Source organism: Gorilla gorilla, chromosome 8 (assembly GCF_029281585.2).
Source record: "Gorilla gorilla gorilla isolate KB3781 chromosome 8, NHGRI_mGorGor1-v2.1_pri, whole genome shotgun sequence".
In the NCBI taxonomy this organism is placed as follows: Eukaryota; Metazoa; Chordata; class Mammalia; order Primates; family Hominidae; genus Gorilla; species Gorilla gorilla.
In genome coordinates this window covers 84,713,582-84,730,739 of record NC_073232.2, presented here as the reverse complement: position 1 = coordinate 84,730,739, position 17,158 = coordinate 84,713,582, and the positions used below count along the sequence as shown (strand labels likewise).

The window sequence follows — 17,158 nt, the reverse complement described above, 5'->3', positions numbered from 1 at the left end:
ATTTATCCCATATGTGAGATGAACATTTCTGTATGTTATTTGTGTTGATATTATAAAGTTCATTATTCTTATCAGTAAAGTTCAAATGTCATATCTGGCTTTATAATGCTCTTTTCTAATTCGAATGGTAGATGCCAAATACATTTTGAAAGACTTTTAAATTTTTTGCTTGGTAAAATTCTGCTGAGGAAAAAATGTTTTGCACAATTATTAATCTCTAATGTTAACTCCCAAAATACTCATCCAATCAAAGAAACATCAGACAAACTCAAATTGAGGGACATTCTCAAAGTAATCTGCCCCTTCAAAAATTAAAAATTTGCCTGGAGTAATTTGTTCTTGAGAAAATATTAACAAAGGTAATAGGTAAAAGGAGATTAAAGAGCCATGAGAACTTAGTGCCATACATGATCCTGAATTGGAAACAGGACCAAATTCTATTCATACTTGTATTTCATTCATTCTCTCACTCACTTATGATATAAAGAACATTAATTGGGACAAATGATAATACAATCGATTTAATCATTTTCGTAACTATAACACAGTTACATAAGAAAATGTCCTCCTTCTGGCCAGGCGCAGTGGCTCATGCCTGTAATCCCGGCACTTTGGGAGGCAGAGGCGGGCAGATCACGAGGTCAGGAGATCAAGACCATCCTGGCCAACATGGTGAAACCCCGTCTCTACTAAAAATACAAAAATTAGCTGTGTGTGTTGGCACGTGCCTGTAATCCCAGCTACTCAGGAGGCTGAGGCAGGAGAATTGCTTGAGCCTGGGCGAGAAGGTTGCAGTGAGCCGAGATCGAGCCTGGGCACTCCAACACTCCAGCCTGGGCAACAGAGTGAGACTTGGTCACACACACACATACACACACACAAACAATATGGCAGCCTACACTTGATCTATTAAGTATTAGCAAAATAAACCTAATAAGGCCCATGCTTAATTTCTAGCTCATTAAATTTCTAACTTGAGACTCAAACCTTTCTGAAGTTAGCCTATCAAGATGGCTTCTGACCTTCAAAAAAGTTCCTAAAGAATCCCCAATGTATCCCTGTGGTTTCTGTAGGGAAAGCCCACTAACTTTCTAGAATGCATTTTGAATTCTTGAAAGTTAAGCATGTGGCTGGGCGCAGTGGCTCAAACCTGTAATCTCAGCACTTTGGAAGGTCATGGTGGGTGGATCGCTGAAGGTCAGCTCGAGACCAGCCTGGCCAACATGGCGAAACCCCGTTCTACTAAAAATACAAACAATTAGCCGGGCTTGGTGGCGCATGCCTGTAATCCCAACTACTCAAAAGACTGAGAAAAAGAATCGCTTGAACCCAGGAGGCGGAGGCTCCAGTGAGCCGACATCAGTGAACTTTGTTAATAAAGCAAGACAAATGCATTCTACAAATAAAAACGGACAAAGACAAATATGATAAAGAATTACAAAATGGGAGAGAACACTAGTTCCAGTTAGGGTAAGCCTCATGAGATAGGTAGAAGTCAGTAGGATTAGAAGTTGGCGTCCGTATGGACAGGCAAAGAAGGTGAGAGCAGGCCAGGCACGGTGGCTCACGCGTGTAATTCCAGCACTTTGGGAGGCCGAGGCAGGTGGATCATGAGGTCAGGAGATTGAGACCATCCTGGCTAACATGGTGAAACCCTGTCTCTACTAAAAATACAAAAAATTAGCCAGGCATGGTGGCGGGCACCTGTAGTCCCAGCTACGGTGGGGTGGGGTGAGGGGGGAGGGATAGCATTGGGAGATATACCTAATGCTAGATGACGAGTTAGTGGGTGCAGCGCACCAGCATGGCACATGTATACATATGTAACTAACCTGCACAATGAGCACATGTACCCTAAAACTTAAAGTATAATAAAAAAATAAATAAATAAATAAATAAAATAAATAAAAAGAAAAAAAAAAAAAGAAATAAAATATTTTCTAGGCCAAGCATGGTGACTCATGCCTATAATCCTAGGAATTTGGGAGGCGGAGCCAAGAGGATCATTTGATCCCAGGAGTTCAAGACCAGCCTGAACAACATAGTGAGATGCCATGTCTGTAAAAAATAAATAAATAAAAGATAAATAAAATAAAAAAAAAAAAAAAAAGAAGGTGGGAGCAGCCCAAGTCAGGAGAAAGTATTTGCAAAACTGGTCACTGGGCTGGGAAAGGACAGAAGTGTCCATTCAGTAGTTAATGGAAATCAATGGTACTAAACACGTGTTCTAGGAAAGCCTATGTATCAATCCATGAACAATGTAAAAAAAAAAAAAAAAAAAACAAGATCTCTTCCCACTATCTTGACTAATGAGATGGCATCTAACCCTGGATTTCTTTATTACTTGTTTAAAAAAAATTCAGTCGTAGTTTATCAGCCTCCAACATGGAACTCATACTGTATTACCTGAAACTATATATGTAGCTTAGCTTTTTTTTTCCCCCCCTCAACATACTAAGTCACATTAAGGAGAAATAAAATCTGCCCTGCAGATTCTGGTGTCAGACAACCTGAGTTTATGGCTGGCTCCAAGATTTGGAGTGTCTTAAGGTTAATCCTTCGTTCCTCCCCTTTCAATAGGATAATATCACCAACTAAGTCAAGCTTGTCCAACCTGAGATCTGTGGGCCGCATGTGGTCCAGGATGGCTTTGAATGTGGCCTAACACAAATTCCTACCTAAGCTTTCTTAAAACATTATGAGATTTCTGTGATTGATTGATTGATTGATTGATTGGCTTATCTGCTATCGTTAGTGTTAGTGTATTTTATGTGTGGCCCAAGACAATTCTTCTTCCAATGTGGCCCAGGGAAGCCAAGATATTGGATGTGCCTGAACTAAGTCATGGACATTGTAAAGATTAAATAAGATAATCCACATAAAGAGTTTCACACAATAACTGATGAATAAATGCCAGTCATAGATAGGACTGCAACGTTATAAGCAATGTTAAGCATTAGAGGTGAAAGAAACTGTCTTCTATTTTTTGTAAGCCTGTATAAATCACATATAGTTCCTGACAGAAGTAATATATCTCCTGCAGGAAAAGAAAAAGAATCATAACTGTATGCACAGGTACCATTCCTGTGGTTTAAAGTTGATATACCATGGTTTGCTCCAAAATCAACCCTGAGAAAGCCCAAAATGAAAGTGAGCATTGGACTTGGATTTGTGGTGAAATCATTAGTGCTCCCCTCCTCCCCATTTCTAGGCATTGACAAAATAGATAATCAAAGATTTCACAGACCTAGAACCTAAAACAAGTCATTAAGAAACACTAATAAAAAGAGCAAAAGCCTATCATGGAGTTTTCCTTGAGCAATACTATGTGCCAAGAACTAGCAATATTCAAAAAGCCTAAAACAGATCCTTGGCCATCAAAAGGTAGAAAGGCAGAGACTGTGCCCCTGTCAATTTCTTAAATTATCATGTTAATATTAAGCCTTTTACAACTCAAAATGATACCACATACCTGGAACACAAAGAGAGGCACAGATGTGAGAGCACGTATAAAAAATTAAGAAACAAATAATATTTCAAACTAAACTATACTTTTAACTTTGTTTGGGAAACTCGTATTAGAAAAAAAAAGTCCAAGTGTAACTAGAAGTCAGACACATGTAAAAGTATATATGACTTCCTTTTTTAAGGTGACTCCCAGTCACCATGTCATGCTACCATAAACACACAGCTTGTGAACTGAAATGCACCTTGCATTTCTTAACAGAATACCACATCAAAAGACGCTTCTTTCCCTCTGGTGACTGAGGAATTCACAGCCGATCATCAGTTTCCTCAACACGACTGACGCATGGTTTTTGTTGTTGTTTATTTTTAACTTTTTGGTAGAGATGAGGTCTCGCTATGTTGCCCAGACTGGTCTTAATCTCCTGGGCTCAAGTGATCCTCCCAAAGTGCTAGGATTACAGGTGTGAGCCACTGCACCTGGCCCTGACTACATGTTTTGAAAGAACATCCCTCTCTTTACTACTTAAAGCATCATTTTCCATCTCAGATTGTCTCAGACATTAATAGATTAGTTTGTGTGCAAAGTCATTGTGTTTTCCAAAATATTCTATGATACTTATCCTAAACCATAAAGGAATAGCTCTTCCCCTAAGGATCACATTGTAAATACTTCCTCCTTTTGCATTTATTCTATAACTATTTCATGGTACAGATACAAAAGGTGTGTGTGTGTGTGTGTGTGTGTGTGTGTGTGTGTGTGTGTGTGTGTAAATGACCGTGGATCTATTTTGTTTTATAGATCTTTTCCATTTGAGATATGGTGAGAAAAAGCTAACTTTTCTAAGTAAATGGGCAATTGTTATAAACACTACGTAAACTATCCTTTTAAAGCTACTAATTTGAAGTGCCATCTTTAACATACATGCACATACCTATACACATCATGTCAGTTTTTGTAACCCTTAATCTGTTTAAATGATCTATTTGTTTACCCCTATAACAATGCCATGCTGTTTTAGGTATTGTAGCTTTACATTATACTCTGCCACAATTATTGTCTTTTCAAAGAGTAGTATAAATTGCTATTGTACCCCATTTTATTATTTAGAATCAATTTGTCCAATTTCCCCTTATCTAACCTACCCCAACACATAAATATCAGTGTGATTTTGATTAGATATAATTGCCCTATTTATTTTATAAGCCAAAAATTAAAGCTAGGAATTGTCTACAACACACACTTATTAATGTGGAATATTCTCAAGGTTGTTTACTGATTTTCCTCCAAGATGTAATTTGTCACCTGTTTTTAGAATTGTGGAATATTTATAGGAGGATCACTTGAGCTCAGGAGGTCAAGGCTGCAGTGAGCCATGAAATATGGTGAGATTCTAGACTCAAAAAAAAAAAAAAAAAAAAAAAGAAAGAAAACGAAGGAATATTTGAAAAATAACATTAGTTCAAAGTTGCCTGTTTATAAAGCTGTACAGAAAATGAAACCTGTTTATTATGTTATTTAAATTCATTATATTTTTTCTTTAGTCAACAATGTAAAAATTTTTGGAAAGGGACATACTGACATTACCTACTATGGAAATGACTTTGCTAAATTTTCCATTTACAATAGTTTGAGAATGAATGTTTTTGTGCTATGTTGTTTGATGTAAAAAGGAAAAAAGATCCTGATTGTTAGAATTTCTACCATGTCAATATAAAATGCCCTTTTTACTCCCATATAGCGCATCATCACAGAGACTGATAGAGCAATCCTTCCTTTTATTGTGTTAGTTCTGCCTGCTGGAACTAAGCTTACTGTTTTATCCCCAGTCTGTCTCAGGACTTGTTTTCTTAACAGGATGCGACTATGTTTGCATTTTAATGTGAGCTGTGAGTCCTTAACTTTTGTTAAATTATCTCTTTTACAGTTATTCTAACAACTATGCTTAGCCTAATACTGACACATCACTTTAATTTTCCTGTGTATACTTTTTTTACTGTATTCTCTTAGCCCTCCCTTTTCTTCCATGACTGAATCAAGTTTTTTAACTTTTCTTTCCATTTTGTGGCCACTTATAATTTAGCATTTCACAACTCATGAAATACTTTGCATATATGCCAAACAACTAAGCTTTGGTCCTCATTTTGCAAGTGAATAGGAAGTCTCTCTCTTTTTTGCGTCTATCTGACCAAAATTAATCACAAAATATGCTCCATTTGGGGTGGTAACAGTAAGTCACCTTAAAATAAGACCACTTTGGCATTTAATAAACCCATGTATTAAATATTATGAGCCAGGAAAAGGCAGGACAAGTAACTTCATATTAAATTAGTAAGAAGTTAGTTCCATGTATCTTTCCAACATCTCTGCATCCTTCAAAAGACAAAGCTCTTACCGTTTCTTTTGGAATCTGCATCTGGCTTGGCTCTGCATTCTAGAAGAATTGAAGAAAAACATAAATACAGACTGACCAAAGCCATCTTCAACACACAGGGACGCAATGATTTATTTTAAAGAAAATTTTGTTGATTCTTAAAATCCACAAAATATATAAAGGGTAATTATATGATGGCTGACATAATGCTCTGTCTTCCAAACTTTTGCTGATGTGTGTGTTTATGTGTGTGTTTTAAGAAATTTTTCTAGATATACATTTTTACTTGCTCATTCACAGTACATCATGAATTTATTATCTGGAGGAAAACAAGTCTCACCAAACTGCTTTCCTAATCATGGCACTGTTTCTAATTTTGCTTTAAAATTTTCCCAATCAAATCAAAGTTTTAAGGTATAGAATCATTTGATAGCTAGACCAGATAATAACAGTTTGAACCACAGTCTGAACCACAGCTTTATACTTTAAAATGTTGCACAGGAAATAAACAAGATTTTTTTTTTCATATAATGTTGATTTGCCTTAATTACCTAGGAACTTACAAGGATGATTTATAAAAAAAGGCACCGATTGATAAAAGTATTTAGATTTAGACACACAGAATTTAAACACAGACACCCCAAACAGAGGAAAATAGTTACGTCTACTGGATTCAAGATTATTTTTAAATGCCCCCTCCCTTTAAATTTTCAGGATTTTATTCTCTTAAATTTTGAAAAGCAGCTGCAACATGCATAATAGACTGACGGCCTACTGGCGTACTCCTTAATGAAAAGCTCACAAGCAATAAATTACATAACCAAGAAAAAAAAAAGTAGGTAGCAGAAGGGAAAAACAGAAGCCTGGAAGATCAAAATTGGACAAGAAGAACCTGAATAACCTTAAGCTGGCTATATGCTGGCACTAACTCTGGAAAAGGCTGCTTAAGAGCAGTGTCTAAGCTTTGGCAATCTAATAATGCTAACTAGTGCACTCCGAGACACTGAGGAAGAATTAAAGCAAATCACATGGAAAGCTAGTTGTTTTTTTTTTTAAGTGCTCATTTACAATTTAATAGAGACATCTCCAGATTTAGGATCAGGTGGCATTTTAAGCACAAAATTGGATAACAGTGGGGGGAAAATGAAAAACTGAATTTAAATTGAGAAATAATGCATTAAACATTTTTAAATATAAAGAAGTTTTCATAATTTATTCAAAATCTACTTAAAACAAAAGTGTTCACTTTTCAACCTTATCACTGTCTGAAATTTCCATAAAATCCACATTAAGTTTTAAGACCTGTGTGTAACCAGGGGATAAGATATTATGACTAAAATTTTTTCATTTATAATATTTATAGAAATAGTTTATAAAGAGAATAAAATATAGTTATTGTATTTATAATAAAATATAAATTTTATCATAACACATCCATACTTGAAGACACAAGAGAATTTGGGCTATATGATAAATTTGGAAACCTCGTTTCTAAAACCTTGTCACTCTGGATTATACAAATTAATTTTTGTTTAGAGCTAAGAGCTAGATGAAAAGGATGTATTCCAAAATGATCCAAGTAGAATCTGTTTTGAAATATTTAAAATACCACTTGTACTTGAAATAAAACAATTTTCTTACCACATCAAAAGACAAAGGCAACTCCTCCAATTATGTCATTTTTATATATAAATGAAACCTAGCACTTTTGCAGAAAACCACTCAGAACTATGTACATTTAAGACACTTATTTCATTCACACCAATACCATGTAAATACTCATATGTATTAATGTATGTATGGAAAGTGAAGGAGATAGGTTGCAAAAGTTGTAAATGCCTTTTCATTTCCTTCATTTATGTCATCCTAAGTAACATGACCTATATTTGTATAATTAATAGCCATGAGGCTTATTGCCACTTAGGTCTTTTTATTTTTAATAATAATTTTTTTAAAAAGGTATTCCTTTTCATACAACAGTAAGGAAGCAAGCATCTATTTGGCTTACTGACATGTACTATGAAAATGTGAAGTATGAAAATTTGTCATATGCAGTGTGGAAGATGGCAAGCTTTCAGCGACAGTCTGTGGAGTGACAGTTCTGAAATAATCGGCGTCTCTGTATTCAGTCAGTCCATCTGAGGGTGTACAGTGATGAACATTTGATGCCCTTGAAAATATCCCTACAGTCTGATGTTTAAGTACCCCTCCATTCATTACTGAGGATATCCATTTCTGAAACTAAGGGAGTATTAGAGAAAAGAATGTTTGTATTCAGTGAGGGCTGAAAGAAATATAAGATCTAGAAACTCCTCAGAAAATGTCTCAATAAACATTTGCCATCAGGCAACTAACCCAGACCCCTGGCTGCTGCATATCAGAAATCTTTCATCTACTCTAAATTTACACACCAGTTCCCTCGGGTGGAAGGCGTCTTCCTGGCGAAAGACCAGAAGGCTCACAGTTCCTTCCATCTTGGTGCTTCTCAACAGGGAAACAACTTCCTCTTGGGATTTGCCCACTAAATCTACTCCATTTACCTAAAACAAAACAAAACAAAAGTTTTCAGCTGTAATCCTGTGGAAACAACAGGAAAACACACACACACACACACACACTCTAGGACTAGCCATATCTGCTATGGAACATAACTCATTTCATGCACAATTCTGCCATGATCTGGGAACCACTAAGGTTTTGTGACTAATAAAGAAACTAAGACCAGATATCTAGAAGTAAGAGAGGAAGTGGTCAATCTTTTAGTGTTCATCATTAAACCCAAAGTGACAATCACCAGGGCATTGACAAGTACCAAGCAATAAATATTTCAAAAATGTCAAGTTAACACAAAACTTACTGGCTTAGAACAGAGATATTTTGATAGCCTTGTGCATCATAGGTTTTCTTATACCAAAATAAAAAGGTGTTGCTCCTATAAAGGGTAATAAAAACACACCAAAAATATTTTGGTACAGTATTTTCACTTTCAATGAAATTTTACTGATAAATATAAATAAAACACTTTACCTCTAAAAGGTAAACATTAAAGAAACTACAAAACAATATTTTTTAGCAGGGAAGCAATATTTCAGCTGAAATTTTTTCAATGTTACGAGAGAATTCAAGCAGGAAAAAAATTTAAAACAACTTGTTCTTAGGGAATCTTTTATCTAACAGGAAGTATAACATCATTATCAGAAAGCACTATATACTCCACAGAAATGAGAGCATATGTTTCCTTTAAAAGGTATTCTACATTTTTCTTTTTAGACAAAAAAGACATTTTGTCCAAGGCAAATAAGTTTATAACTTAAATTACAGTATCAAAATTTTCCTGTAGTTAAAATATATTTCAGAACATTTCCCCTTCTGAAAAAAATCAACCTCATATACCTCAAAGTACTACTATTAAGGAATTGCAGACAGAAGGACTGAATTCAAGTTCCAGTGGAGACTCTTACAAAATAAAACAAGCTACGACTGCACACATGGGCTAACATACCACTCAATTTATACCCCAAGGACAAGCGGCCTTTTCATGAAGCAGAACCCTAAACATAATTTGTACTCAAACAAAAGAAAGTGAAAAAAAATCTAGACAATTAAGTCACTTGATCCTTTTTTCTTTGTATGATTCTAATTATCTGGACACTCAGAGAAAATGCACATAAGTATCAATATTGTATAGCTACAACTGTAGATACTAGAAGGTTGGGCTTAAAGCATGAAAAAATGAAGTTTCCATTTTAAGACAAAGATGACAGCTATGGAAATAAAGCCTAACTCGAAAGACATACAGGTTGCAGGTCTTTCTCACTGCTTTAAAATAAAAAGGTTTTTCTGATATGTTGAAAGTAAAGCGATTATGTGATAAAAGAAAAAAGTGACTCAATAATAAAGCAATTATCTTTAGAAAGAAAGACGGAGAGAGCCAGAAAAGGACAGATATTTTTTTGGACTCAGAAGACAGGAGGACTGAATTCAAGTCCCAGCGGAGACTCTTACAAATAAAACAAGCTATGACTGCAGACGTGGGCTAACGTACCACTCAATTTATACCCCCAGGACAAGTGGCTTTTTCAGGAAGCAGGACCCTAAACATAATTTGTACTCAAACATCTGTTATTTAGCTTCTAACAGTGCCTATTTAACATACGTTGTCACACGCACAGGACCAAAACAGTGGGAATAAAATTTAAGGGATCTAGGCTCCAAATGTAGACATGGAAAAAAATACAGACGGTATCCCTCTCCTCCCCTACTTTACAAAAATTCTTTAGGAGAACGCAATCTGGAGAGATAGAAACCATATATGAAACTATAAGAAAAAAGGATAGTGCGGTAAAAGTTTACCTTAGCATTAATATTTGAATACTAGTTAATTAGGAAATGCAGTATCTGCTAATAAAAATACAGACTATATTTTCTTTAAAAAAAACTAAGAAAAATGGTTTAAAACATATTTTTCAATTTTCTCTTTTATGTGCAAACCATCACACAAACACAAATTATGTAATGTTAATCTATTTCCAAGGCAGCTTCAAATACCAATGAACCCAAACTCATAAGACATAGAAAAAAAATTCAAAAACGATTTTTCTTTTCTTTCCTGACATTTGACTCTTATGACTCAATTTATTCTCCATGCTGCCACTTGAAGATTTCCTTGCTCCTCTTATCAAGAAACACTGTTTTCATTTATTTCATCTGTCTCTGTTCTGAATACATTTCCACATTGCCAGACATAAATATAAAGCCATTTAGAAACGTAACCTTACAGACATTTTATATGACAAAATGTTACCTCATAAACCAAATGTCTGAGTAACTAAAAATTTATAACTAAACTAAATGGGGCTGGGCATGATGGCTAACGTCTGTAATCCCAGCATTTTGGGAGGCCAAGGCAGGAGTTCAAGGCCAGCCTGGCCAATGTGGTGAAACCCTGTCTCTATGAAAAATACAAAAATTAGCCAGGCATGGTGGTGCACGCCTGTAGTCCCAGCTACCAGGGGGGCTGAGGCAGGAGAATCACTTGAATCCAGAAGGTGGAGGCTGCAGTAAGCTGAGATTGTGCCACTGCACTCCAGCCTGGGCGACAGAGCGAGACTCCATGTCATAAAAAATAAATAAATAAATAAATAAATGGAAAGATAATTTCCCATCAGATAACATGGAAAAAAGAGCTGGGCACGATGGCTCACACCTGTAATCCCAGCACACTGGGAGGCAGGAGATCGCCTGAGGCCAGCAATTCAAGACCAGCTGGGGCAACATAGCAAGACTCTGCCGCTACAAAAAATTTTAACAATTAAAAATATATATATAAAAAATAACATGGAAAATCTAAATATAAAACAGAAACACATTTTGTGACGCATACTTCCGCTAAAATGTATATAACTGAATTTCATATTTTATGAAAATGTTTTTAAAAGTTGGCTCCTGGAAATGGAACATTTCAAGAATTAGGGAACATCCTGCTGGGGAAGTCACTTACCTCTATAAGTCTGTCTCCTGCCTTAAGTCGGCCATCCTGAATGGCCGCCCCCCGGGGGAGAATGTTTTTCACATAGATTGGAGCTGAGCCACCTATTGTTACATCTCTGGAAGTGATGCTGAATCCCAAACCTTCTGTACCTAGGTATGTGAAGGAGAAGAAAAGTAAATAAAATGAGATATCTTGAATTTTACAGGTGTATGGCACTAGTATACTCAACCTCAACTTGACATTTTGTAACTTTCACAATGGTCCACATTTCTTCTAATACTTTAAAAGTTGTAATAAATTTTTCAAAATAGACTAAATTGTGGAAGGTTTAAATGGTTTACATATCAACAGTTATTAATCTAAGAAGAAACAGCAATCTTCTCAAAGACAGATGAAAGCTAATATGTAAATATGACTGCTAAAAGTTTTTAAATCAATGTAAATCTTTGAATAGGAAATTCACTACAAGAAGAAAGAAAAAAACTTCTGTTAAGACCCACAGTACCTCAAAACTCAAGTATTATTGTGCAATAATGACATCCAAATTTTAAGGGTAGGAGGTATGAGCAAGGGAAACAAAAATGTCCAGGGAGATGGAAAAGAATAGTGAAATGAGAGATATCTCTAGATAGAGGTAATGGAACCTCCCAAAATCATAATTATTCAAAGCAGTTTACTAAGAGGATAAACCATGAACCAAATTATCTTTGCCTAGTTCACTTCTAATTCACCTAAACCTTACCATGTATATTTCCTTCACCACCCCCCACTCCCAAACAAGGCAAATTACTCAGTGAAGACTCCATCTCAGATCATGGCTACCAAATCTGGGGATCATATTATGCTTAAAGGAACTAAATTAATGATGCATTTATAAATTACTCTGATGATTCACAGAATTTAAATTCTCATTTCTTTGGCAGCTTTCTTGACAGACAGTCTTACATGCTCAATACAAAGGCAAAGCAGAAAAGCATTTATATGTCACTAGAATCAACACGCAAGAAGCCAACATGTGCCCAGGAAAAACTGGGAAGATAATGATACATTTGTAATGAATCACAACATTTTTACAATAATGATTTCTACCTAAGCTTTTTAAAAAAGTTACTTCTTAAGATATTAGTTTCCATTTCAGTTAAAATATTGTTAAGGCAAATGCTTGCTCATTATGGGAAGAATAAAGAGATCTGTAAAGGTGAAAAATCTAGAAAAGCACATTAATCTGATACATCACTCAGTATAAAACTGTAATGAAAAGTATAAAATATAAGTGAACAAAAAAGGGTGAATAAAAATGTAGATTAAAGAAACATTAAAGGAGAAATAAAGAAAACACTCCATAATTATTCCTGTAGCAAAACCTACCATAGTTATTCTCAACATCAAACAAAGCATTCATTTACTTCTAGTCTGAAGTCACTTTAGGGTGCCTGGACTATTAATATTTCTGATGTCTTCCATGCTGAACACCTGAATGGCATATTGTCTATATGAAATGTTTGTAATTGCTCTGGGGAGATTTTTCCATATGTCTCTGCTTTCATGAAACTCTAATGACTTGCAATAACATTTATTAAGAAAGAATTCTTAATTACTCTCCTTTTGCAATACTAATTTTTTTGAACTATGAATGCTGACTGTTGTAGGAACCTCAATACTATTAAAATATCAGCAATAACCCCTAAATCTCTAAGCTAAAAGTTCAGGCAATGACCTTTCAAGGAAAGATAAGTAGATATCAATTTTCATTTAACAAAGCCAACAAAACATTCGGCACTGACTGAAACAGATTACTGACCTTCTCCTCTGACTTTATTAAAAAGCTAATTTCTACAAAAGAGCAGGGTATTTGAGAATACCAAAATGGCAATAAATATTAAGAAATCATAATTATGGAAGCAAGTACACTGAGGCTATTCTGTTGTCATGTTATATAATATAGCTCCAAAATTAGGCCAAAGAATAATTATACTGACATCTTTTTTTGTACTAAGAGTTGATTCCAGTTTTTGAAGAACTGCTGCCACTCAAAGCACATTAGCTCACTTTGAACTGAATCTGAAGTTTAACACTGACACACCCTATGTTTTTAATGTACTTCACTAACAAATGTAATAACTTGTAAGAAAAAAATCTGCTAGCTACAAGGAAAGCCTGTTCAATTCTCCTACGTTCATTATTATTAAAATATATGCATTTAGTCCTAATCAAAGATAATCAGCATTCTTCCCCACATTTATAGTAAACATAATTTTTATATAAAATATTTGTAAGTATTGGCAGCATGCACAAGCAGCATGTGCTTTTTGTCATACATTCTCACAGCTGGTAAATTAAAATCAAGATAGATCTATGGGACTCTATATCATTAAGATTACTCAAGGTCTGAAAAACACTTAAAACCACTGCTTCTCCTTTCAGTGATTAAGCATAGTCTTTCTAAATTAGCTTGTGTAAATGCAATCATATTTTTCATTAAATGCTATTAAAATAATCTGTATTCAAAACAATGGTACTATTTTTGTAAGTAAAATGTATCAATTTGATTTATTTATAACTTCAGACTTACTATAACATAAAAATTAGATATACTCATTATTTTCCTTTTCTTGCAGAATCTGTATTCTGTTTAATACTTTACCTTTATCTTCTCACTTCAGATTTCCTTTGTATTTCTCATTCTTTCATTAGCAAAACAATGGTACTTTTAATGGCAAATCACCTCATTTAAAAAGTTCATGTTATATCATGATTTGTCAAATATCCTAATTTTTGAAAAACCATAATTAACTAAATGAATATTGCTGTATCAGTGTAAAAAGGAAAAGATATTTATGAACCAGTATCTTTATGACAATGGTGAAGCAAAATACTGTACCTTTGTTTAGAGATATCAAGCAGAATTTTATTTTTTATACGATTCTAGTTGTAGTTCTTGATATGTTTTTGGTTAAAAACAAGGGCCTGTCATTTAAGTAGAGCAAAAGGAGGAAAGAGGATGTGATATTTCTCTCATTTAGGAATTGACAGAGCTAAAGGGGTTTCTGTTGATATGACTCTGTGTTTGCAACGAGGCAAGCTGTCAACTCCTGATCATGTCAACCAAGTATTTAGAGCTTAAAAACCAGTAACCAGAAATAAGAAACTTGAGGTTCACATAAAGTTCATTGAAAGAATACGAGTTAGAAAGGAAACAGCAGTCTCAGAGTTTACAACCTTGTAAATGCTACCCCAAATGTAAAGAAGAATGGTCTGAATATCCGGATATGGAAAACATTCTAGTAAGAATCTGTGGCCAACAGCCACATGACCTGAGGAAATAATGAACCTCTCTTGGAATCATTTCCATCCAACTATAAGAGTTGATGGTTGAGCCTATAAAAAAAAAAATTCTTTATAATAATACCATTTTGAAAGACATGATTTAAAAATATATCAAAATGCTCAGCTAAAATGGATCAGGAACAGTAAAAGTGTATCTTGGTGCCTGGACGAAACATTGGGTGAAAATCATAAAGTCAAGTCCAATAGTTTGCACTCAACTTTGAAGGAGGCAAACTGCAAGAACATGCTCTCTATACAGAGATCCACTGTATACAGGAAGGGTACTAAAATACATAATGTATGGAAGATGTATGAAGAATCGGCAATCGCCATCATGACTTCCACATCACCATAAGAAAGAGAAGCAGGCCTGGACATGGTGGCTCACTTCCATAATCCCAGCACTTTGGGAAGCCGAGGTAGAAGGACTACTTGAGGCCAGGAGTTCCAGATCAACCTGGGCAACATGGCAAGACTCCAACACAACAAAAAATATGTAAATGAGATGGGCATGGCGGCACGTGCCTCTAGTCACAGCACTTGGAAGGCTGACATGGGGTGTTGCGGGCTATGGTGAGCTATGACTGCACCACTGCACTGTAGCCTGGGCAACAAAGAAAGGCCCTGTCTCAAAAAAAAAAACAAAAACAAAAAAAAAGAAAGAAAGAAAAAGAAAAGAGAGGAAAAGAAAAGAAAAAAAAGAAAGGGAAGTAATGCAGTAATACAAGAAAACAAAAGACAAGATCAATGGCCTGGCTTCTCAGCAACCTACTATAAACTCCTGATAGCCTCAAACAAATTGGTCCCTCCCCACATCAAATACTGAGATTGACGTGCACTACCTCTAAAGTCCCCCTTGAGGGCTGGACTTATACAGTAAATGGGGCAGTCAAAATGGTCAAATCCTTACTATTGTTCTGCATTTGATATTAATGTCCTGAAGCCATTTTCTTTCACAATCAAAAATTTTACTACAGTAACTGCTATCTTCTTCTCATAGACATAGTCTTATTCTCTGTACTTTTACATTTTAATTTCTACAGAGCAAAATAAACCTGAGACATATAAGAAATACAATTTGAAATATGTTAAAAGGTAAGTAACTTTAAAAAATCTATCAGTTCTTTCACAAAATAATTAGATAAGACTCAGGGTGCTTTGGGTTAGTAGGTTGACTTTTAAAATAAATTCCATTTCCACCCTTGTGTGTTGCTACTAAGAAAAGAAATTACACAAAACAAAAACAGGATAGGTCGTACCTTTCTTAAGCTGGATATTAAGCCTCTTGCCTATTTTTTTGGTGTTATAACCACTGCTTACAGTCGTACTAAATACATTCTGAGGTGCCGAGGCTGGAGCGGATGGTGGTTTTCCCGAGGGGTGTGCGCTATGAGGTAGTCTTGAGTGAGAGTCTATCTGCTCAGGCGGGTGGTTCAGTCGGGGTGCTCTCTGCACCGTGTGAAGCCCTGCACTGTTCACACTCCTGTTGTCAATATACTGGCTGTCAGGGCTAAAACGGCTTGAATAGTAATTGTTCTTCTCACTTTGGGATAGTTGTTCATACTGCTCTTTATTTGCTGCAGGAACCACATGGAACCAAATGATGGGTGTACGCATGGCTTGGCGAAACATATGTTGTGCTCTGGGTTTGAGAAAGAATAGAAAATTAGCAAATTAAGACTGGCAGACTAGAAGATATTATGAGCTTAATTAAGTTTACTAATTAAGCAATAAGAACTGACAGGCTGTTGAAATTGAAAAGCAAAATTCTAATAACCCATTTATCAATCAAGTTTGCAGCTCTGATCTATGAATAGCTGTTTCTTCAAATATAAATTTCTCATTCTCTCAATAAAAATAGAAAAATTATCTACAACTACAGATAAAATTCTGTCCTCTCAACTGTAAATCATTAAACATGTTTTAAGTATAACAGAAGTATTATAATTTCAATAATAGAAACCAAATGGAACATTCTCTCTACAACATTGTCTAATACAACTTGTAGACATTACAAAATACTTCAATTTAAGTTTTCAAAGAAAGAGCTTTATAACTATATTTAGAATATTGGATTGGGTTAGATGTGTATTTAAAATTTTTAAAATACACACACACACACACACACACACACTTAGAAGACTATAGAAAGTAACTATTAATTATTTATTAAGTTGGTATATGTAAAAATCTCAAGAACAGCAATCCAGGCTCAATAATTCAAAATGTTGACAGCTGTGGGTCACAGTGCACCCATACAACCAGCCTGGGAAGCAGCTCTTTCTCATGCTAGTTCCCTGGTCAGGACCTCAAGTTCTTAAGAGTTCTGTTTGCTCCTGCCTTGTTTTATAAGAACTGGCCAACTGTTATGTTTTTCATTGACTAAGGGCCTGAATCAAGATAAAGTGTATCTGAATACAACCCAATATTGTATCTGAATACAACCCAAGATAAAGTGTATCTGAATACAACCTCAAGCAGATACAAACAGCTTTATCTG

At 35.2% G+C, this 17,158-nt stretch overlaps 1 protein-coding gene across 42 annotated transcripts in view; it reads right to left on the bottom strand.

The window, feature by feature from the left end:
* PARD3 (par-3 family cell polarity regulator) overlaps nt 1-17,158 on the bottom strand; it is a 705,875-nt gene that overhangs the window by 256,894 nt on the left and 431,823 nt on the right. For 23 of the 42 annotated variants that reach the window (XM_055352954.2, XM_055352955.2, XM_031015292.3 and 20 more), the window contains 4 exons: nt 15,918-16,300; nt 11,341-11,480; nt 8,252-8,380; nt 5,862-5,900 (listed from right to left, as the gene is read on the bottom strand). In XM_055352954.2, the coding sequence (XP_055208929.1) occupies nt 5,862-5,900; nt 8,252-8,380; nt 11,341-11,480; nt 15,918-16,300 (691 nt within the window). The remainder of the gene's footprint in view (nt 1-5,861; nt 5,901-8,251; nt 8,381-11,340; nt 11,481-15,917; nt 16,301-17,158) is intronic. The other 19 variants (XM_063710159.1, XM_063710166.1, XM_063710181.1 and 16 more) reach the window with 1 other exon arrangement.